This window comes from Cryptomeria japonica, chromosome 5 (genome assembly GCF_030272615.1).
Source record: "Cryptomeria japonica chromosome 5, Sugi_1.0, whole genome shotgun sequence".
NCBI lineage: Eukaryota > Viridiplantae > Streptophyta > Pinopsida > Cupressales > Cupressaceae > Cryptomeria > Cryptomeria japonica.
Window position 1 is genome coordinate 30785543 of NC_081409.1, and position 25779 is coordinate 30811321.

The 25779-nt window shown below is 34.6% G+C and overlaps 1 protein-coding gene across 7 annotated transcripts in view; it reads left to right on the forward strand.

Moving 5' to 3' along the window:
• The first annotated feature begins 758 nt into the window (after positions 1–758).
• The window catches only part of LOC131057430 (small acidic protein 1), an 82381-nt gene continuing 57360 nt past the window's right edge, over positions 759–25779 (forward strand). For 3 of the 7 annotated variants that reach the window (XM_057991615.2, XM_057991613.2, XM_057991617.2), the window contains exon 1: positions 759–1094. In XM_057991615.2, the coding sequence (XP_057847598.2) occupies positions 856–1080 (225 nt within the window). In that variant the 5' untranslated portion in view covers positions 759–855 and the 3' untranslated portion in view covers positions 1081–1094. Of the gene's footprint in view, positions 1095–1295; positions 1518–7392; positions 7410–8716; positions 9206–25779 lie in introns of those variants that run through there. The other 4 variants (XM_059221055.1, XM_057991614.2, XM_057991616.2 and 1 more) reach the window with 4 other exon arrangements.

The following is a 25779-nucleotide window of genomic DNA, read 5'->3' on the forward strand; positions in this document are numbered from 1 at the left end:
ATCTACAATAAGTCTAAAACAAAGAAATTGATTATTGCCTCCACTCAAAATAATCAATATAGTAATTATGTATGCATTAATGACCATTGGATTATGTTTCAAATTGCATTTGATTTGAAACTATCAAACACAACTTATATTTAAATCTTATAAGCTTAAGAACACTTTTGATAGACTAATTTAATGTCTCACTAGTAAGAAGGCTTTCTACAAAATCAAAATTTTGTGAAGACAATTATGAATGCAAGGATTTTAAGTATCTCAGTTGTGAGCAAATTAATTTTGAAAAACATAAGCAAAAAATAAGATAAGTGAAAATAAACACATTACTAATCGTTAACTAGAAAATGGTTAATGATTTCATGTTCCAAGTTTGATCAAAGTGTTACTCTCAATTTATTTAGATATCAAAAATACAAAATCATCCTACCAAAACTCCGTAAAAATGTGACCTTGTCATATTATGCTATTGTAATAAATAATGACTTAATGATTATTATTTCAACTTTTTATTTTGTTGTCTTTTATAATTACAATATTATAATAATGATTCGATATTAATAACTATTTTTTAACCTTTTAATGCAAACATGATTTTAATAATTTATTAATATTTTGTTAAATAAATAATTACTTTAGTAGTAATATCTATCCAATTTTTAAATTTAAAAAAAATATAAATATGCTAGTTATATCTCATTTATATTGCCCTTCTTTTAAGATACCCATTAGTATTGAAATGTGATTGCTTTGATATATGCCATAGGGAAGTTTCACCACCACCACCATTCTAATCTACTTATAACCACACCTTATGTCGGGGAAATTCTCTATTATTCCTGTTTTACCATTTGTATGGGGCCATTCATATGTTTTTGGCGCACAGAAAGCGAAATAACGAGGCCAACAGTTTCAATTTCTTACCACGATCTTGACGACCAGGCCTCTACGGCTGCCATGGAGGTCGACGACGGAGATCCGCTGGAATTGATGAACGAAGTGCTTCCTGACAGCAAGCCGTTCGATGCAGTTTTCTTCAATTCATTTGAAGATGATTTTGACGACAATGATATCGCCTGATCAGACCATGCATGGTATGTTCTTGTGATTTTGTGGATACACATGTTGAAATTCTACCTGGAGTTTAATTTAACTGATTTTAGGTGTTAATTCAAGCCTGAACATTTGGAATTTGTGCCATTTACGCTGAAATTTAAATGCTGAATTGGGTTTTTATTACTTTTTGGATTTTCTAACGCCTTACATATATATTTTCTGGCTGCACATGTTGAAAGCTTAATGTTTAATCGAGTTATTGTTCTGGTAGATTGGACAAGGTGAAAATTAGATGGTGAAATGTATCATTTGATTTCGGCATTTGTTGCTTTCCGAGTTCTTAATAGCACGCATTTGTATATTGTGGATATCCAAGTTGAAATCCTCAGCAGGGCTTGCCTGCATTTTAATAATTTTTAATTTGGCATTTTGGAGGTGAAAGGTATACACTGATTTCGTTTTCCGTTTTCTATTACTTTCGAAAATTTATATATTTTCTGCATACTAAGTTTAACCCCTAATTAGGATTTAATTGAGTGTTGGTGATGTGATGGGTGGACGTTTGTGACATTTGGATAAGAAATATATAACTCTGATTAGGTTTCTATTAGTTCCCCAATTCTATAATGCCATCTAAATTTTCTGGATAATTAGGTTCAAGCCCTAACTAGTGTTAATTTGAATTTTAATGTTGTGTTATAGTTTGGAGTCTGGCCCTTGTGACATTAGTAAGTGAAATGTATGTTCCTCTGATTTGGGTCTCTCTCTCTCTCCCTCCCCCTCTCTCTCTCTCTCTATATATATATATATTCTGGATTCTTATATAGAAGCCTTTAGTAGGGTTTAATTGAGATTTAGTGACGCTCTTTGTGAAAAGTGGATCGTGAAACGTATACTCTGATTTAGGCATTTACTACTTTCTGGATTCTCTAATGGCATGCATATATATTGTGGATATCCATGTTGAAATCATAACTAGGTTTACCTGGATTTTAGTATAAAATCAAGCCTAATAACATTTAAATTTGTGGCATTTGGATGCTGAAATGTATACTGTGATTTGGTTTTAAAATTTTTAATGACTTTCATAAATTTCGAATGTCTCATATATTTCTTGCATAGCCATGTTGAAACCCTAAGTAGGTTAAATGGAGTGTTTGTGGTGTGATGGTTGATTGTTATGACCTTTGGATAGGAGTAACTTTGATTTAGGTTTCTGTTACATTCTGAATTCTGTAATGCCATCTATATTATCTGGATGACCATATTCAACCCGCAATTGAATTTTTATGTTATTTAGTTTGGACCTTGTGACATTTGATATGTGAAATCTCTTCTATTTTTTTGTTATGTGGTTATCATATAGATATAAATTTTTGGGTTATGTGGTTGTCACATATGCTTTGATCAAAAAGACTGTTCGGGCAATTCTCTGCATGATATGAAATATGAATATCTATCTCGTTCAAGTAATTTTGGCATTTCCACTATAATAATATATTTTCATGCATTTGAAACTCTAGGATTCATAGTATTCTACAAAGCTACATTGTAAAGCTATTGATTGGTAACTGCAGAAGTGAAATGCTACAATTGATTGTAACCTGCACTATTGCTAAAAGCATTTCACAACAAGTTGTATTTTATTAGTCTTTATTGGTTTTGTCCTTGTCACCCTTAGTTCATCTCTTATAGGCAGAGATTAACGTTTATGCTCTTAGGACTATTTTTTTGGCATTCGTAATGATGTAACATGCTTTTCCTGTCAACTCTTCCACTTCAATATGTCGCATTAGAAGGAAGCAATGCATTTGATTTGCCAACGTTAAGGGCAGATTGGGGTTTAAGGTTTACATCTTGGATGCAAACCAGAATTGATGTTCATGCAGTTTTGTCTACATATTTTTTAACTTTTTTTGTATTTTTTGGAGATTGTTCATGTCTTTCTGATTTGAATACATCATCTTTACAATTCTAGGTATACACTTATATGAGACATTATTGATTATTCTACACTGACATTATCCCTGAATTTATTCTTCTAGTTATCAAACCCTTTTCATTTTACCTAGCATAAACAGCAAGTTGGAGCTATTATTAGATGTCTTCATAATATATTCATGTCGAACATTTTCTCATGTTGAAATTCAACAGTCTTATAAGCTAGTCTTATTACTTGCTGTTCTTGCATTTGTTGAATTCGAAATTACAAATTTTGTTTTCTAATTTCTTAATGGTCCTAATTTCAATGTTTTTTCTTTGGGAATAAATTTTTTTTATAAAGGAACTTTGTAAAAGCTTACAAATCACAGTATTTGAAAATAATTCGACATTCTAAAGATACAAATGCCTAAGAGATATTTTCAAAATTGTGGCTAGTTAGAATTCACTTTCAAAGGAATATTTCGAATGTGGTATTCCAACACATTTTACTCTTGCATAATAATCGGGCTGGAAAAGCATGCTGATGTAGTTAAATGTTGAGCTAAATGAAGGTTGACCACATGCTGGTGTCAGCTTGCAGGGCGTTCAAACCCATGGGCAGGAATACCAAAATTGAAATTTTGCCTCTCAATGGAAAAACTGATTTGACAAACTAAATAACCTATCAATTTAGTTTTCAGCCCTGATTCTCTGATATTTGTAATTTTTTGCCTGTTGCTTGACCTGCATGATCACATTACATGACCAGCAAGAATATGCGTGTAATATTGATTTTCCTTTGAGGAACCATTTGAACTTCTTCAATTGGTCACCAAATTGCCCTTCAATAGCAAATATGTCTTTTCTTTTTTCAGTAAAAACGAAGTGTCTTGGAAATAAGTTGCATTTGCAAAGAGAGGGAGGCATCTTGGAAAAGGAATACCACAGAGAGCAGCAGATGCATTGTGCCCATCATATCAATTAGGTTGCCTTATCAGGGCTTAAGTTTTTAAAGCTCAAAGATGTTATGGACATTTAAAAGTTAATGCTTTTTAACTTTATGAGAATGTAGCAACCTTGTCCCAGTAGATTGCCTTTTCTTACAACATTAGAGTAAGTTTACTCCTGAAGTGTAATGGCAGGTGGAAGTCTAAAGGAATCATATGATGCAAATCAGGTCTGCTGACTGACATAAAAGTGAATCTATAAATATATGTTGTGAGGTAATATTTGGCGCGTTATTTGGACATACAAACAGACTAGGAGAACCCACAAAAGATGCCGTAGTGAAGAAGTGATACATATGCATGTTAGCAGTGGAGACACGGTGAAACATGTTTGCAAGTGGTTACACCTAAAATGAAATTGATTCCATTGCATAGAAAAATTATAAGCTAGCAATATCCATTTGGATTCCAGTTTAAAAATCCTTTGACTGCATAATACATTATCTTTAAAGTTTGCAGCCTGTCTGGGATATTTCAGCCTGAAATAAAATCTTCTCTTCTTCTCCTTCTTCATAGTATGCTTGTATCACCTAATTAATAATATGTTGGTCTTTTTCTCATTTTAATTTGTAATTGTCAAGAATACCTAATCTACAAAATCTCTTAGGTTGTTTATATGTTACATCATAATATATTCCATGGAGTTTCAGAACAGGGGGATAGTATAGACTTGTTGATAAACAGATTTGTCATTGTAGATATCAAAGTGACTTGTCCAACAGACAGTGACAAATGTCCCAACAGTTGGATAAGTTGTTACTCAACAAACAACTTTTCTTTGCATTTGAGAAGGGCAGCTCCCTTGTATGATTGTGTTTTTAGGGCTTTTGTGTACTTTTAATTTGAAAGTAAGAAAAAGGTGAAAAGAGAAAACAAAACAAAGCTGATTAACAAAAACCCCATTGTAGACAAACGAATACCAACTAAAATTTCACAATTTATAACAAATTACAAAAGGGGTTTTATCATCAAGTATGTTTTAATATGCAATGAGGATTGTTGGCAGGAAATAGGGCTGTGAGGCACCACAAATGTCATTTGGGTCATTTATAGACCCATATATCCATTATGTAACCCTTAAGTAACCTTAAAACACCTCTAATATACCTAAATAAGCTGTATAAGTATAAAATATAATAGAATAAAAGGCAAATTCTTGGGAATAAGATAATTAAGAGCTATCATGGAAGGATATGATGGAAAGGCATTATGAAGAGGCATAAAGAAGCTATATAAAGAGGGAAAAGTGGGAGATAAGAGTGTGGAATAGGGTGGAAACATATGTGGAATAATATGAAGTAAATTTATGTGAGAATAAGGAAGTGTGAAATGTATATGTGATATATGTATATATGGATGAAGAATGATGAATGAATTATAAGGCATTGTAAGACCTTAAAGCATAGATGCAAGACTTGCCGAAAACTTGGCAAGTTTTAAAAAACTCGCGAGTTTAACTCAGTAAAAACTCGCATGAGTTACTCGTAGGGTTTTTGGCGAGTTTTTTTTTTGAAAAACTTGTCTGCAAAAAAAACTCAGCCATAGTTGCATAAAAGGCCTGAGACGTCAAAAAGTCAGTTTTAATTCATTTTTTTTTGCTTCTATTTGCTCCTCCAGTGCTAGAGATATGTGTAGGAATTGTTTGTAGGGTGATTGCAGATAATTGGAGCTAAAAATTGAAGATTTGAAACGGATTTGGTTTGATTTTGAAGAGAAAATTGGATTTTCAGGTAGGGTTTTTGATTTTTTGATTTTTAACATTTTGGTTTGTTTTGCTACTTCTAGATTTAACAAAAAACATCAATGCCATGAAGTGAACACTCTAAATCAGATTTAGATTGCAAACAAGAAGATTTTCCACCATTTTTTACAAGTTTTTGCTATTTTTTTTATTGTTTTCACAAATTTTCAAAGTTTCAAACCCTACCAATTTTTTATAGTTTGAATCCTTTTTTTTAAGAAAATGTTTAGAATCTTGTAACATGTATAAACTAGCATCTAAGAATTACAACATTGAATCTAAAAATTAACACTTGAGAATTAAGACAGCATTTTTTTTTTCAATAATTGAAATGAAATTATCAAGAAAGTATATATAACACTTATTCAAGACGATTTGCATAATCATAACAAAACAAAATAAGAAACATAACTGATACATTACTAAAAAGTAATTCAAGAGAAGTTTAGTGTTTACAGCTTCTTGGATTCATCCCGAACCTTTAGATAATCTTTACAGTATTGATAAGAGGGAAAGTATCATTAGGGTGCTTTTTCACCTAACCACGGACTTACTAGTCCCCCCTGTGCCACTTCCAATTGGAAAGGCTTGACCCTTTGCAGGGAAGAAATAGACGTTGGATCTAATGCCATTTGAGATCAGTGTTTGACCCTACACAACCCTAGTTGATCACGCACCATAGGCAACTCCGAACTAGTATGACCTCTGTTTGGGTTGCATATCTGGACCAAATGAACTGACTGCTGCTTACACTTTGTAGTGTCACCTTGGCCAAAGGTTTTATAAGTTGGCAACACGTCAATGCGTGAAGTCAATGTTCATCACCCTCCTCGGCTAGACTTAAGCAAGTGAAGGTTTCCAAGCCATCATATTTGCCTCTTTGCTAACTGCATATTGACTCATTTGAGGCTTACTGGGCTTACTCATATGTTTTAACTTAAGTAAGTATATTGAACAAGATAAGCTCATAGTTTATATTGATTCTTTATGGAGTCACATTTCATTTATTTAATTACTTGGTTGATTTTATTGCTGATTACATACTTGTGCTCATGAGCTAGCATCCTGCTCCCTCGTGTTCACAAGTATGAAATCTTGACCTGTTAACTATGCTGAATTACCTATTCCACATAATTGTGTTTCAGATTCCTCATCAAGTTAGAGTATTTCAATTGGTAGCTGTTATGGTATTTACAATTTTGCAGCAATCATATAACCTTAGATTGTTTTTTAAAGAATTCATAGCTGATAACTGGCCATTATTAAACTATTCAAATTTGATGAATATAATTATGGTTCTAACTAAGGTTAAATTTTCTAAGTCTTTCCTTGCATATATTGCTGTGGCCTCCGCAATGAGTCCTAGCATCTATTTGGTAGAACAATTCTTGTTTTCCATGTTTCTCATTCTAAAATGATAAGTATTCACTCTTTTCATGATAATGAACGATGTTCAATTCATAAGCTTCTCATATATTTCAGGTTTAATGTATTGAATTCCTTAACAAGGAAAGAAATCACTGCTATATTGTCTAACACATTTCAAAGTTACATATATTCAGTCTATTTTCTCAAACTTAAAGCTTTTAGCTTGCATGAGTTATCATGCATATTATCGATTTTGTAAAAGAACTTTCCTTACTATTACTGCATTTCTTTATAAAGAGCTTCAACAATTCAAACAGAGCTTGGAAAATGTAACCTGGCAAAAGATTGCTTAATAGTTGCAGTTGTAAAGAACTCTTCTTGCTTGACTGGAAGCTATGCCTCCCTCTTCTATTGGCTATGGTTTGGATACAGCTGTATGTGCTCTCAAAGCTTTTTACTGTTATACCATGAAGATAATTGAGAACTTCTTCACCTTTGTATATGATAAAATGAACCGTGTTTTTCCAAACTAAAATCCCTTCTGTAATATATCTACGGACTCCAAAATACCCTTCAATTAGTAAATGGAAATCGATTATATCCATTTTGAATTTGTCAAGGCAAATTTAACTTCATTAGCACTGAATTTCATTTTCTTCATCGGATTCTAATTCCGTTCTGTGATACTTCCGATCCCTTATTGTATGAAGAAGGTGATAACAAATTCGGTTTTTAAATAATACTAATTATAACCCACTCATATCAGGTAAGAGCCGATGGCTTTTACTACGCTTGCATTTAAACTTTATTTCAAAGTTTGAAATGTTGATATTATTCAAACTTACTAACATAAAGTAAAGTCCACTCAAGTCTCGGCATGGTTATATTACTATACATACATGTTTATGTGTGGGTAAAATTAGAGTCACACACACACACACATATATAGGCACGTATATGTGTGCTAATTATTATATTGCATTACACACACACATATAACTACATTTCCACATTACTTACATGTAATCATGTATGTATTCATCTTATCATATGAATCATTAAGATTTAAAATAAAGGATCATAATTATTTGTTCGAGTGTTTTAAATTTATAATTTGCTTACAAATAATAACATAATCTAGACAAGGATGAAACAACCCTAACAACTAGATTGACCATCTAGGTTTAACTAGGATAGACACTAAGCCAAAGACACCACTCCCTAACTCATCATAACAAGTCTAAAACTTGCAAGATAGCGTTCCAGATAGCATTAGGTCCTTCATCTATTACCTTCCGTCTTTGATGATACTTTCCTTACCTTCTTTAAGGATGATGATTTCCCTACGTCCACTAAGTCAAAACCATGTAGTTAGTCTGGAATCTTATCATAACTCTAGCATTTGCATACATGATAAAAATTAGCTCATATAAACATAATGATTTAAAACCAAATGATTTGCAAAATATTAGGGCACAAGTGGGATGTTTCTAATCTTAGATTAGAATCAATAGATTAAATTTTTCCTGATTTCATCTCATCTATAATCATTTAAAATAATTTGGTTTGTTTGTTAAATTTTATTAAAATATTAACTTATGCTTGGTATTTGTATGTGTAGGTTAATAGATTTGGATGATATAGATCCTTACAGTGATTGGACAACACAAGATGAGCTTCCATTGTTTACCGATGATGACATCTATGAGTTGGAGAGTTAGGCAATGGAGGAGGGGGGTGGATTTGGATTCACCTTGGATGACATTGAGGAGCATGTGGAGGTTGATGATGATGGGGAGTCATTGCTAGTGCCAACAACATCTGCATCCAAGATGGAGGTCGAGCCATAGCCTGTCATGCCAAGCAAGGTAGAAGAGCCATAGTGGACTCCTAGGATTAGAGATACCTCTCCCCTAGTTTTTACTAGAGCTGGGAAGAGGAAGATGTAAATTGTTTTGATGTAGTGTTTACTTTTAGTTTTATAAGGTCAATTTGCTATTTTCATTTTGTTCAGACTATCAAACATCAACATTCCTCATGAGGATGTGATTTTGTACTCAATTTGCATTTAAATCAATCAAAGATAACTAGACTCAGCTTGTTTCTTTTATCTACTAATTTATTTGACTCATTGGATGCATCTCCTCATTGAATTTTGCCAAAAAAATGCATTTCTAATGAAATTTAAGTAGTTTTTTAAGTTGTCGAGTTTTTTTTTGATTTTTTGCCGTGTTTTTGCCCAGTCGCATTTTTGGGCCTTGGCAAGTTTTTGCTGAGTCTGAGAATTTCAACTATGCCTAAGTATATGAATATATGATGTAATCGATGTGTATATATGAAGGAATGTAATTTATTATAAATTGATTTATACTTATTGCATATCTAAGTTCTCCCTTTTTATTGCATCACACCAAGGTTGACTACACATGATAGAATATTAAACCTTACACTTGGGTCAAGGTTTTTTTGTCAACTTTGGTTTTGTTGTGAGACTTCGGTTGTTGCGTGAGGGAGATTATAGTAAGAAGAAATTAATGTTAAAAATTTGAGAAGAAGTGAAAATTTTGGATTTGTTTTTTCAAGTAAATGTCTTAATAGGGAATATTCAAGAATGAAAACGAGTGTTTAAGGTGTGCAAAAGATTTTTTTAGAGACAAATTGATGAAAGCTAAAAGGTCTAATTCAGAATTTGTAGCAAGGATAGAAGATAATTGCATAATGTTTCTCGATAAGAGCTAGAAAAGGAGAAACATGAATTATTATGTGAAAATAAAAATCTAGAACAAGAATTGAAGGAAGTTAAAATACACAATGAAGAACTACAAGAAAATTTGTATTCACATATTGAGTTGGCTAAAGAGACAATAGAAGTTGTGGTAAAGAAAATGAACATGATTCAAGAGAAAAATTGTTTTTTTAAGGACGAGGAATTAAAATTGAAAGTAGAAAATAATAAATTGAATCTATTGCTTATAGCATGTCAAAAGGAAAATCAATGCCTAAGGTCTAAGCCTACACTATGTAATGCCTCACGTGATACAAATGACTTGTGTTATTCATTTAATGAATCATTTGAGCAACGTGATATAACTAAAACTTCTTTTGATAAAAAGTGCGAGGTTGAAGATAATGATGATTTTGAATCTACAAGTTTTCATATTCATTTAATGAATATCAAAACTTCTGTTGATAAAAAGTGTGAGGTTGGAGATAATGATGATTTTGAATTTACAAGGTTTGATAGTTGTGATGATAATGATAAAGGATGTTCTCCAAAGAATGTTGGTTTTAAGATGATGATCTTACAAGTAAAAATAATGAAGTACATGTAAATGGAAAAGACAATGATCTTACAAGTAAAACAAGTACAAACAAATCTATTCAAGAAATGCAATGTTCTCAAATGAACTCCTTATACAAAAATCAGACTTGGAAATTATGTAAGTTGCCTGGAGGTAAAAAGGATTTACAAAACAAATGGGTTTATAGGTTGAAAGAGGAAGATGAGGTAAGCATAGATTTAAAGCTAGGTTAGTTGTTAAAGGATTTGCAATTTTGCACAGAAAAAGGGCATTGTTTTTGTTGAAATTTTTTCTCTGGTTGTTAAGATGACTTCAATTTGTACTGTTTTAAGTATTGTGGCTGCTGAAGATTTTCATTTGGAACAGCTAGATGTGAAAACTGCCTTTCTCCATGGTCATTTGGAGGAGGAGATATATATGGAACAGCCCCAAGGATTTGAGGTCAAAGGTAAAGAGAAATTGGTGTGTAGATTGCAAAAGAGTTTATATGGCTTGAAACAAGCACCTTGGCAATGGTACTTGAAAGTTGATAGTTTATTGGCTGAGCAAGGCTACAACAGGTGTAATTTTGACCATTGTGTTTATTTTAAGAGGTTGGATAAAGACAGCTACATTATTTTGTGTTTATATGTTGATGACATGCTTGTAGCAGGGTCTAACATGGATCACATTCAAGAGTTAAAACAACAATTAGCAAAATCTTTTGCTATGAAGGATTTGGGGGCAGCAAAACAAATCCTTGGTATGAAAATTTGTAGAGATAGGCAGAACAAGAAATTGACTCTATCACAGGCTGATTATGTTGAAAAGGTGTTGCAGAGATTCCATATGGAGAATGCAAAAGCTGTTAGCACACCTTTGCCTAGTCATTTGAAATTGACTAAGGAGATGTGTCCAAAGACACAAGAGGAGAAAGACAAAATGTCCAAGGTACCATATGCTTCAGTTGTAGGAAGTTTAATGTATGCCATGGTATGCACGAGACTGGATATTGCACATGTTGTTGGAGTCGTAAGCATGTATATGAGTAATCCCGGATTGGAGCATTGGAATGCAGTAAAATGGGTTCTCAGGTATTTGAGAGGTACATCCAATAAACATTTATGTTTTGGGGGCTCTAATATTGATTTAGCAGGTTATGTAGACTCAGATTTGGCAGGGGATATTGATACCGGGCAAAGTACTACAGGTTATGTCTTTACTGTCGGTGGGATAGAGGTGAGTTGGCTCTCCAAGTTGCAAAAGGTGGTTGCTTTATCCACCATAGAGGTTGAGTATGTAGCTGCAACAAAGGCAAGCAAAGAGATTATATGGCTGCAATCTTTCATGGAAGAATTGGGAAAAAGACAGGCTAACAGTTATTTGTTTACAGATAGCCAGAGTGCCATCCATCTTGCAAAGAATTCTGCCTTGCATTCAAAGACAAAACACATACAGTTGAGGTATCACTTCATTTGGTCAGTGTTGGATGATGGACAATTAAGGCTGGAAAAGATACATACAGATGAAAATCCAGCAGATATGTTTACAAAGGGAGTGACAAGGGAGAAGCTGAGCTCCTCTTTAGCTTCGATTGGTCTTCAAGACTAAAAACAATAAAACAAAACAGTAGAGTACAGGGTGTTTCATTCTAGTGGGAGCTACAGGGTTAGCAGTGTTATGATCAGTCTCCAAGTGGGAGATTGTTGTTATATGGAGCCTAATTAGACTCGAAGGTTAAATTTTCTCTACTTCTATCGACGCTGTTTTCCCCCATATTTTTTGACGGGGGTTTGGGGGCAACACCCCAAGGTGGGGTCAAGGGGTAGCGGTATTGAGTTGTAAGGGATTGTTGGTTGTAATCGGTTTTGATTTTCTGGATAATAATATTGGACTCTCTGTTTGGTGGATGTAGCCCGAGATTGGGTGAACCATGTTGAATATTGTCTCTTTGCTGTTAATATTTCTGTGTTTTTCATTCCCTGTGTTTAATATTTATCTGCATATAATTGATATTTTCTGCATGCAATTCCTAACAACAACATTAAAATCTCCCCCAAATACCACATTGCCTAGAAACAGGTTCTTCCTCCCTACAATGTCCTGCCAAGTGGCAAGTTTGTCTTCGTTTATTATGGGACCATACATGTTAAACAAGTCAAATTCCAAATCTTCCTGTTTATTATTCACCTTACACATCATCCAATAGGAAGATGAGTCTATGATAGTAAGGTCTACCTTGTCAGGATTCCAAAGAATACCAAGGCCACCAGCTCGACCCTGGGCCTCCACAAAATATCCCTTCAAAATCTTCAAATCAACAACAAACTTAGTACCAATCTCTATAGAAATTTTGGTCTCCTGAAACATGAAAATTTCCGTCAACATTCTAAACAAATAGTGCTTGACTAAGTGCCTTTTGTTAGGGGCCGAGAGGCCATTGACATTCCAAGAGGCGGCTCCTCTCCCTTGGATCTATTCAGAAATTTCTTAATACTCATGAATCTTTTCTCCATTGCCTCTTCCTCTCTTTTTTGTTTATTGGTTGTCCTCCCTTTATTCTTCCCTTTCTTTTGAAAAAATGATCCTGCAGACTGACGAATGAATCTAGGCTCCACAATATCCAATTCATCTCTACTATCGAACTCTTCATCGGAATCCCATTCCGAGTTGGTTTGTCTATGAATTTCTTCCTCGGATGGCATTGCTTCTTGATTGTTGATGTTTGAAGAGGATGGCTTTGTTTGAATGTCTTCCTCCTTACCCTTACTCTGTTTGGGTTGCTCTGCGAACGCTGGTTCTCTCACATCCTCTTTTCTATCAGTAACCATTTTAACAGTTTGTACATTCAGTTTGGGAATCCATTTTTATTTGGTTTTGGCCTTGACTTCTTGCATTGTGATTCCCAATGATCCTTGGCCCTACACCTCATATGGATCAAAACGGTAGGGGTCAAAATTAGGATGCCATTTCCTCATGTAGACTGTGCTCCCTGAACATTTCCATAAACCTCCCTGTAGAACCGACTCCCAAGATTCCACATCTTCAAAGGTAATAACAAAGAAATTTTTGGGGAAGAATTTAATATTGAAATCTCTTTTCCAAGACTCCCAAGCCCATTTCCAAATGGAATGTCTATCACGTCTTGGGCTGATAATTCTACATATGATGGACAAATGTTCCATAAGATCGCTGTCTAAAGATATTTCTTCAGTGACATCGATCGATGGTAGGGATTTTGTCACAAATCCTTCTCTTCCATCCACGCCAATCTTTGCAACCTCTTCCTGTTCTGCAACTACTCCTCCCTTCATTTTTTTCATTGGGGGTTAAGAGAAAAAGTAGTATAAATTGGTTTATACTTATTACATATATAAGTTCTCCTTTTTTATTGCATCACACTAAGTAAGGTTTTCTATGTATAACAAAATATCAGACCTTACACTTTGGTCATGGTTTTTATATCAACAATGATGAAAGAAGGATAACAAACCTCAACATACAAGGAGATAAGTTACTTCGACGCATTCAAACCAAGATACCGAGACATGAGTGTGTTCATTACACATCAATTGCATGATTGACAAGCATTTCAACATATAATAGATGATTTCCACCAAGACAAAATGGATTACCAATTTGACATATGGAAAATCAGCAATAATAACTCGGAAACACATCTAGGACATATGAACCAAATGCATTCTTTATTATTTTTATGAGATTTTACGATCTCAAAAACACTTTTTGTACAAATGTAACTACAAAAGTCATCAAAAAGTCTCTTTGAAAATTTCTGTTGAGTTTCCCTGTCATGTCCCCTCCTTGATCATTATATATAGCATAATGAAACGCTTATTATTATTAATTAATATGATAATTATTAACGAATGATTATTTGAAATTATTAAATATTTATTTAATAATATTTTTTTTAATCATATAAATGAAATCGGAAAATTGATCATTATATATAGCATAATGAAACACTTATTATTATTAATTAATATGATAATTATTAGCGAATGATTATTTGAAATTATTAAATATTTATTTAATGTTATTATTTAATAATATTTTTTAATCATATAAATGAAATCGGAAAATTGTCTCATTTATGAGACTTCACGATTTTCCTTTAAGGTTGAAGGACGACAAGTAAGGACTTACATATTTATAAATTAGTCTTTCGACCATCTTTAGGGAACAAGGTGATTTCCATGGACTGCTCAATGATCATTGACCAAGAACGTGGTTAGACATAAGAACATTGAAATCAACCAATTCGATCACCTTCATCTACACTAGGAGTGACTACAACAGCATGACCATATGATTATTGCACCAGACGTACCCCATGATGATTATTCGAGGGGTTCCATGTTTCCACCAGGCAATATAAGTCAGTGGCCATTACCACGAAGCATCCAACCAACAATAAGCTTTTAGAGATTCAAGACAATCGTTTATTATTACTTAGCAATCAACATGATGTCCTTAATAAGACCGCCTCCATGGAAGAATGACCATGTATAACTAATCATAAATTAATTAATAATTGGGGTGCGATTACACTATAAGGTGCGATCTCGATTATGAAAAAATGATTATTAACGGATGCAACTCCTTGAATAGGCGCCTCCCTCCATATAGTCGCCACTCTCCAAGTATATGAGAGGATATAAAAGCAAGCATTGAAGGGGAATGAAGGGGGAGATTACTACGGATTATCATAAAGAGTGTAGAGATTAAGGGTTGATACTTGTCAAATCAATCATTATATTTATATACATATTTATGCTCAGCAAGATCAGACAAACATATACACAGATCGAACAGGGAGTTAATGTGACAGTAACACTCTTCACAAGGAATCGATTAAGGGCATAATCTGATATTAAGGGATCAAGGGGAAGAAAGGGAGACGGGAGGATAGCAAGCGAACTATAGTCTAGGAGCTTCAACAATAGACTGCAAACTGTGACAGGTAAGTGATGTCTGCGGTTCACAAAGGATATATATGTGTGTGAACGTGTGTGCCACACACACACATATATATAGTAATGAATATTTTAATACATGTTAATGAATAGTTCTAGATATATGTTAATAAATATTTGTGAATATACATTAATGAATAGTCATGAAAATATGTTAATGAACTTTCCTGAGAACATGTTAATGAATATTTTCTGAATATATGTTACCGAATACATGTTAATATAGGAATATGTAAGTGTAGATTATGGAATGAAAATGATAATGAATTGTAGAATGTAGTATGAATGATGTGGCTATATGATGGAGGCTATTGGGAAGAAATTCCCTTAGTCTAATGCAGGGGTTATGATAATCCCTGGTAGGCAGTATATACTGAGAATCTATATGCATATATGTTATGGCTTGGTTGACCAAGTTCATCCAAGAAGAGACGGATCTGGCCGGTCCAATTTGGTAGACTTGGATGATGAGATGCATCATCCAAGGCAAGGAATTGATCATATATGATGGTCTTCCTTGGTATGGCTTGGGTGTAAGAAATTACATCCAAGACAGGAATTGAATTAACTTTCGATTTCCTGGTATGGCTTGGGCGTAAGAAATTATATCCAAGACAGGAATCGAATTAACCTTCGATTTCCTGGTATTGCTTGGGCGTAAGAAATTACATCCAAGACAGGAATCGAATTAACCTTCGATTTCCGGGTATGGCTTGGAACCAAGATGGGTTCCAAGAAGGCGAGCTTCACAGCCGCCTAAGGACATGTCCCAGTACTGCACTCGTATCCTTTTTATTAAATAAGAATTGAGATTAGTGTTAATTAAGTAATTGAAGTTTAATTGCAAATTAGATTAGTTATATATATATATTTTTTGTATTCTAACAATCTGTTTTGCAGGGTAATGATCTCTAACTAGTAGGGACATTACATTCCCCCTCTATAAAAGTCTATTTTCATTACGAATAGCCTTGCATTTATAGGCTTTTTAGTTTTTTGGATAACCACCTTGTAACTACTCGATAACTACATCCCAATTATCTTGAAATGTAGTAGTCTTAATCAGTTAGGATTTACATCAGTTTTTTGGAGAGAAGATCTATTTTCTAACTTCTAGTTACAATAAGTGACACAAGTCACTTTTACAAAATGAGAATTTGAAATTTGTAACTTTTGGAAGAAAGAACAAGTCATTAGTTTAGTTGAGGAGAGCACTCTGTCTTATAATACCTTATTTCCTTCCATAATGAAATCTTTTGGAAACCCTATGAATTTTCTTGATAAATTTGCCAATACCTCAAATGAAGATCATTGCATAACTTTTAATTGGATCAATATTTTCTCATGAAATTTGGCCACATTGCCAATAATGTTGCCAAAAACCTCCTTGCAAAACCATTTTGTTCTAGCTGCTATGAAAATCTGAATTTAATTATTTCTATAAATAACCTTGCTGAAAAATGAAGTTTTAAATAACCTTGACATGAAAATTTGCCACGTTGGCGGAGATAGCACTAGCAACCTCCCTATAAAAGAATTTTGTATCATCTTGCATTGATTTTGAGATTTAAATTTTTTTGTAATTTTTTTGCATTGTGTGCTAGGAGGAGCAACCTTATTTGTTGTCTGCTTGGCTGCAAAGTGCGCTCATGGTTTATCATGACATTTTGGAAGGATGTTAAAAACTTCATCTTCACTTTGTAGAAATTATATCCTCCTATCCTGGAGAATGGTTTGGTGTGCTGGATCAACCTTTGAGAGAGGTGTTATGGGAGTTTCCTTGCAACAAGAAAATTACCAATATCAACATACTACAATTTTTTTTCAGAAATTGTGTGTAGTGTTCATTTGGAAAATATCTTCTACAAGTGCTCTCAATTCCTTTGATTGTATCCTAGTCAAAAAAATCGCAACAAAATTCTCTCAATCATACTTATTAAGTATAGTTATATAGAACTCCTACAATAAAAACAACCAACAAACTATCCTACCATCTAAAACATTTTTGTCCATAAGATATCTGATGGTAGAACGATTGGTATGTACAAATAATATTATGTTACAAGTTCTTCACAAAATCCCTTATATCTAGGTATGTTTTGCTCTTGGTTCATTTGAAGGTACAGTTCGATTGCAATGTCGACTAGGGTTTTGGTTTCTATCTATGGATATCGCTTTAACAAATCGACAAAATCCATGTTGAACCCAACCAAGTTTTGTAGAATCTCTAGTGAACCCAACAAAAATATACTAGTTTTTGAGGAAAATTGAAATGTTTTTTGACTTTTTTTTTTGCTTTTCCTTGCTACAAACTTTGGCAATCCTAATTTTTTAGGGTTTTTCTTTCTTTGTTGGCAATAATGTTCTTGGGTTGTCTATTGGTGATAGTTGTAATCAAAGCTACATTAAGAAATGCATCGACTATTGGTGATTAGGATTTATTTTTTGTTGATATTGGCTACAATTTCTTGATAAAATCTGATTTGTTGCTTCAAGGAGTTGCTAATTGTAAATATTTATACATTATTGATATTATATTATATTTATAATTGTTTTTTTTGGATATGTTTTGCCAAGGGGACAACTCCCATACATACTAAAACCAAAATCTTAAAGTACATCTACTTTAAGAATGAGCATGCCTCATACATCATGATTATTCAGCTTCCGATAATACATTAGGAAGCGAAGACCCATAGACACCTTAGGTCTGTTAAACTTGTTGGGGAAAAGAATTTTAGGATAATGGTCAATGGAGAAGTTGAAGACCTCCATGTTATTGCAATTGAGTTCTTCTTTGAACAAACATATAGCTTCAATGGCATTTGAGTTTGACTTAGTAGAGTATGCATCAAGCACTGAGGCCAACGAGCCAACATTTGATTTCTTGTTGAAAGCAGAGGTAGTAAAGTAGGCTTGACCTCTTAGATCATTTTTTATGAAAGCATGGGCAAAGAGCTTCCCCTAGCATTTCTTTCCCACTATCAGCACCACATGAGTTAAGAATAAACGATTTCCATGGAGGTGGATGCAAATGAACATGGTGGATCCAATTGTTTGTTTTAAAGCATTCACCATCCCTGCACCCTCAATGTTGAACATTTTTTGTATCTGTGCATTTGAATCCTTAAGAGAATACTTGCAATCACATTTGATATGAATTCATTGTGCTAATTTGAGTGGAAATACTTCCGTTAGAGTTAATATGGGAATAATTACCAAAACAAGCCCAAGAAAGATGAAAGTAGGGGATGCATCAGCAAACCCCATCAGCAAAAATCTTTGCAAATGATTGCAATTCGTCTCATTCGGAGTGGAGATGTCTATTTGCCTCCAAAATAATGTTGAGGCCTGACCGTTGTAGAATTGCAAGAAACTTTAAGTACATTAGTTTGGTCGCCACCTTTGTTAGTCGGAAACTTTTAGACATGGTTAGATTCTCTAAAATTGTGTGATGAAGTATAGTTCTCTAGTGTGTTTAGGAGAGGCCAAATCATATCCACCCATTCTCGTAATATCTAGTTTGATATATTTTTTTTTAATAACACTAATACATATCATCAAGTCTCTTTTGATGTTTATCACATTGGAGTTCTTTTGTTCACATAATTTGAGCCCTTCATACTGTTATCTAAATTTTGAACCATCAAAATTTGATAGGTCTATGATTGGCCTTACGCATCAAATGAAAGAAAGGTACACAATTTGTTTTCTTTATACTTCATCATTTATCAGATTTGAATGTACAAATGAAGAATTCTTTTCAGAATGCAATGTATTTTAGTAATATACTTCTAAAACTTCATATGAAAGAAGCTTTTTCATTTACATAAATGTGTAAGGACCCACACAAGCTGTGGGAATGACTAAGAATGTACAATAAGTAGAATGATATATAAATGTATAAATAGAAAAAAGAGAAAAGGGGATCCGTCATTGCCTTTCAATGACGAACCGTTGATGTAATCAAGCTGCATCTTGTATCTCCATGCTCCTAGCGCTCCTAGAGTGCCTGCAAGAGGTGAAGGACATGCGTGTTAGAGCTCGGGATCTCAGTTTCTCTAACTAATCTACTCATACACATGTATATCAGACTACAGATGGAAAGAATCAAAACAGAACTGTTGGTTGAAAATTTTGTACATTTGGGGAAATATACAAAATTGTGGTTTCAACCACAGCGTGTGAGTAAAACTCTCCTAATTAAGGGAAGGCTCCCCCTATCTAACTACAACTTTCAAAATAAAATAGGATGAGACAACAATCTTTCTTCTTCTTTCAAGAAAGACAATATACAACAATCTTTCTTCTTCTTTCAAGAAAGACAATATCCTTTTCTCTTCACAGAAAATGATAGCGATTTGATATAAACAACGGTAACCACTTTCAAAATGAAATGAGAGAAAGGAAATGAAGTTTCCTGAAAGCGCAAAGACTTCCGTCACTTCCTTCGGGATGGGACATCAATATCAAGCTCAAAGACTTGATTATGTGAAGTCCTATCTACCCTTTTCTATACTAATGCTATAAAGAACAAATTATAACAGCTCAAAGACTGGAATATCTTATTCTTTTCTACTTAAAACAATGGGAAGTAGTGTAAGCTCAAAGACTCACAGCTATTTCTCACAAAATCTACTCCTAAATTTTCCTAAGAACAAGTGAAAGCACAAAGACTTACAACTTCTCTCAACAAAATGTTTATTTTAATCTATATTAACCTCAACTACTTGTAGCACAAAGACTGCAAATCAGATGTGATTAAGCTCTTTAAGAAACACTTGCAAGAAATATAATATAGAACACAAACTCAAGTATGTAGCACAAAGACTCAAAGCTTGAGCAATTTCCTTCTATTCCTTTCAATTCTTGAATTTACACATGAAAGCTCAAAGACTTATTTGCTGTAAATTTGGTAGAGGTTTTGCTTGCTTTCCAAAAGATAAAGATTACAATAGACCCCTCAAGTATTTATAGAAGAGGAGCCATGAGAAAAAGGTGGGAGGATCCTAACTAACTTGAGAGATTCTCTCAACCACCAAGACTTATTCAATAACTAACTAAGACTTCAATAACTAACTAAGACTTATTCCAACTACAGGCCTAATTGAACACAACTTGTAGTTGCTTTACATGTAATTACAAAAGTGCAAGTAATGAGTTAACTTGCATTTTACAAAAAGACTTTTACATGTAACTTGTCAAAAGAAAAACTACAACTAAAGATTACAAATATGGAAAATATACAACTAAGCGTTAAAAACAAAACACTTAAGTTGTAGCACGTGAAGACACGAATCCTTCAAACTTCTGGATGATCATTTGTAGTTCATCGGGATCCGGTTCATGGGTGAACTAAGCGTTAAAAACAAAACACTTAAGTTGTAGCACGTGAAGACACGAATCCTTCAAACTTCTGGATGATCATTTGTAGTTCATCGGGATCCGGTTCATGGGTGTTCTTGGCAACAACCACAGTCTTCACAATAGTATCATGACATCGGAGGAGCGCAGAGCTGTTTTTATCCAGGATGGACTAGATTTCATGCAAAAAGATTTGGTGTTTCATCAACATTTGAATTGAAGCGGCCGAGAATTGTTCGCTTCTCCATTCATTATGTATCCTCATCTGTAAATCAGCAAGAACTTCTTCTTCTGGAATCAGCTCTCCATCCCGACTTAGTATGTTGCAAGAGGCTTTTTCATGATGAGAGACAATATCTCGGAAAACTTCACCCCGTAATCTCATTGTATCACCAATCTCCTCAATGAGGGATTTAAGAACAACGGTCTTATTTTCCAGAAGCTCTTCAAATTCCAAGTACATGACCCTGGAAGAGATGATGGCATGCTCCTGTAGAACACTCAACTGTTGTTGGGGCATGGTACGCCAGATTGTCAAACTATCTTCAACACTTTCCAGATTCTTTTTGAAAGTATCGGAGGTCTGATCCAGTTTCTCTTCAATGGTTTCCAACTTAGACATCATCTGAAAAATGTCTTTCATCACTTGTGCACATAGATCATGAAGCCGATCAACCCAGGAATCCAATGCTTGTATCTTCTGAGCAGCCCTTTCCACTCCACGAATTGATTCTTGGGAACTAGAAGAACCTATGGAGTTACTCCCTTCAGCAACAGGTTTTGTGATTTTATGAACAACTGCCATAAGTTGTCGGTTTTCCTCTTCTAGCTTATCTTTCTTTGCTAGAAGTTCATCACACCGCTGTACCAGTGAAGCTACAGAAAACTGAGCATCATGTTTAATCACCTCATGCGTTTGCTTACCCAATTCTATCCTTGTAACTTTGTAATCAACAACTGACATTTCTTCAAGTGGCTTATTTGCAATGGGTTCGACAATTTCAGTTATCTTCATCTTGTTGCTGTCAACAGTTACTCTGGAGATAGTCTTGGCCTTTTTAGCAACTTTGGATCTGGACGGTTTTAGTTGCTGATAATCAAAGGCATCAGGTGAGATTTCTTACTTCTTCCTCTTTGGAGTAAAAGAACTAAGCCATGGAGGTAAAGCCATCAACTCTCCTTCTGTAGCAGCTGTAGGCAAAGGAGAAGGAGTTTCTGTTTGTATAACCGTGGTCATCCTGGGAGGAATATTTGTTTGGATGGCGACCACGGTTTGCTCAGTAACCAATGGGCATGAAGATTGCCTCATGAATTCTTCAAAACTAGAAGTGGAGGTATCAATTTCTGACAGTTGGACACAAGTAGGAGTATCTTCAGGAACTTCCTGCACATTCTCTTGTTGATGATCAGGAGGTGGCTCGTATGCCGAAATAGGAATGGCATTCTGAGGAGATTCATCAACAAGCAAGTCAGGAGGAGAAAGGGGTGTCTCAATGGAAACTGGGGGAATAATCTCATGAGGCGAATCTGATGCTGAAGACTTGGGAGCATCATTAGATTGCTGCCCTTCTTCTGGATTGTCCAGATCGATCACCTGAACATGAAACCGTGATTTTCCTTCCCACGACGTGTCGCTTCCTTAGGAGGAAGCACTACTGCCCAACAAACTCGCAATTTGATCCTTGTATCCGAAGATGATGCGCCTTCCTTGTTGTCAACCTGAATCTCAGACTTGCGTCCAAGAGGCCCCGTAGAATCATCTTCTTTTCCAATCTTGATTTTTATGAGTCTAACAACATTACTTTTCAGCCAAGCGTTGGTGTTAGCCAAGATAGGCTGAAATCTCTCAAGAATGGATATGCACTCCTTGTGTGACCATTGGATTAAAGGAAGTGGAGCTTCCTCAACTCTTCATGAAATATATTCAAGATCAAGTACGTGCCCATCATCAATCATCCCTTGTGGAATATCCACCAAGTTCAAATTAACAACTTGCTCAACAGTGAGCCTACAGTAATCTATCTTTAGAACCTCGACCTCTGTACGAAGATCTACCCACATATCCTCAATGCGATGCACGTGCACGAAAGATTTTTTGATCTTCTCCTTCATACCCCGGTAATCAAAATCAGCTCTGGACTTAAACCTTTTGAGCTTAATTTCTTGCATTTCGGTCTCCATGGCCTTGGCTTTAACGGATGTGACAAGAGAATACCGGCCAATTTTTAGTGGGTTTGTTGTAGAGATCCCCATTCCAACCTTGTGTCTGGCAGACTGATGAGTATGGACAGCCATGATTTGTTTTCCCAACTCCATAAGAATGATCTTATCAGTTGGGTATCTAGGAAGCATGTATGGCTGCCCACTATAGCATCCGATTCTCATATAGGTGAAGGTAGGGAACTGTAGAAACAAGCATCCATACTCACTCACCCTTTCCCATGCCTCATCTGATACCCTTTGTTCTTCAGAGTTTTGACATGTCTACATGTCCTATCTCTGTATCTCTGATACGATCCAAAGGAGAGGAAACTTGGGAAGGCGCAACTTCGTTTTGGTACTTGTCATATTTGTACTTCATCTTTTTTTGGAATTGGAGATGATGGCAAATTTGACATTGATAGACAACCTGGAATACTGTGATGAAGACTTAAAAGCGTTAAGGCAACATCATATTCAGGTGCAAATAACATTTTTCCTTCTTCAAATGGGAAAAACTTCGACTCTTGAACTTCACGACTTTGTGAGAGAAAGAGGGGAAATAAATGGAAATGGGAGAATCTTGACTTTGACCAATTTCGGATCTTGGGGAAATTTTTGCAAGTATACAAGTTGGAAAGGGCATACATGCAATCGGATTTTTAAAACCTGAATGCAAGTACACTTGTAAATTTGCAAATGGAGAAATGGATGGAAAATGAGAATTAGACTTGCGGAAAATGACGAAAATGGAAAGTACGGATATAGGTGACATGAATGGATAAAAATGGGAAAATCCGGGAATGTCATTTTCATGAAAATGGGAAGAACTTTTCAGCATGTAATCCGGTTCTTAAAACCTGATTTTGAAAGGAAGGGTATTTCACATTTTTTCAACTTGGAATTTTAACCAAAAATGGTTAAATTCTTTAACCGTAAGGGAAGAACAAAGATTTCCAGCCAACTTGTAATCGGGATTTAAAATCCCGAATACAAGTAAAGAGGGAAATGGGGAAGAACAATGCAATCCAAAAATTGCATATCAAGGGTAAAAACTCTCTCACAAAACCAATTTTGGGACAAGAACAACATATTTACAAATTTACAACTAGAAAAGAAAATTAAGAAAACAAGAAAATAAGAAAATGAGACAAGGAAAGAAAAGAAAACATACCTTGTTTCAAATTGAAAATGCCTCTCCAAAAGATGCAACAATCTTGGAATGAAGAAGACAATCCAATAAATAGAGACAATCCACAATGCCAAACCCTAGCTACGTTTTATAAAAACGCCATTTGCATAAAAACGTGGTGTCAAATGCAAGAGAAATGGCATGAAAAGTGGCCAAGACTCTTTCTAACCTCAACGCCTTAGCATACCAAGCCAAAACGATTTAGGAGATTGCTGATTCGTGGCATCCTTGAAGGAGAAAAACGCTGTTTTTGGTAAAAACGTGTTTGCTGTTATAAACCAAGAAACCAGCAATCTTAACCTCCAAATGGCGTGAAAGATGTCTACAAATGCATGAAAATAGGAAGGAATCCTAAACGCCTTCTTCCTTCAAAAATTTCTCCACAAAAACTTGCTTAAAATCCTCAAAAAACATTTTTTTCTTGCAAATCGGGTTTTTTGGACCAAATAGCAAGTTCGAATTTGCATGAAACAATGAAAATCGGGTTTTTTGCATGAAATAACAAGTTTAAAATGCACTTTTTCAACTATAAGGCAAAAATCGGGTTTTTTAGACCAAATAGCAAGTTTAAAATCTGGCTGTTTGGACCAAATAGCAAGTTTTAAATGTCACTTTTCTCATTCTTAGGCAAATTTGGGTTTTGGAGAGAGATGTGCAAGTTTAAAATCACTTGTAAAGGGAAAATAAAATCCCTACAACAAGTTATAATTCACTTGCACACATGTAATAGAGGTTTAAAATCCCTATTACAAGAAAAAACCATTAAAGTAGGGTTTTTAGAAAAGAATTACAAGTTTACTTGTAACTTAACCAAAAAATCCCTATTTTAACTGAAAAAGCCAAAAAATATCAAGGGGGAAATAAAAAACAAATTACAAGTTTTTATTTTTCAATAAAGTGCACTTGTAATTAGCTAAAAATTTCCCTACAAAGACCAAAACAATGGAAATCATTAAAACTTGCAGTTCAAGGAAAATTCTCCACCTGCAGTCAGGGAGAAAAAACCCGAAATTGAAGGAAAGACATAGCAAACGAATCCAGAATGACGAAATTCGAAACGCAGTTCGAGGATAGATTGAGGATTAAGCCAGTTCAAAGATTAGTCGAAATTCTGCCTCGGGAAGCTTGTCATAGAGTAAAATTATCATTTTTTACAAAATTTTTATGTAATGGTCCTTCCTTTTTGAAAACAAAAATGAGGACAACAAATGGCTCTGACTGGGGAATTCTTTCATTTATCCTTCAAGATAGTGAAAGAAAAGAAACCAGAACTCTAAGTGCCTTCCTCTTATCCATTGGGTCACAGAGTCAAATAACGCAAAGACAAACAAACAAAAGACAAAAATCAAACAAGAAAAAGACATTATTTACAAGAAGTTACCTCGAACCTTCATTCAAAGTAATGCTTCAAATGCTGACCATTATAGGGCAGTGCAAGTGGTGTACCATCATGATAAGCCAAGATAAAATTATCTTCTTCAGCAATACGGTGAACAGTGAAGGGTTCTTGCCAAAGAGAATCAAATTTGCCATGTAAACCTTTTGGTTCCCTTCGCTTATCCCAAAGCAAAACACGATCACCAACTTGGAATCCTCTTTGCTTTGCTTTTTTATCAAAAAGAACTTTGACTTTTTGCTGATGCTGAGC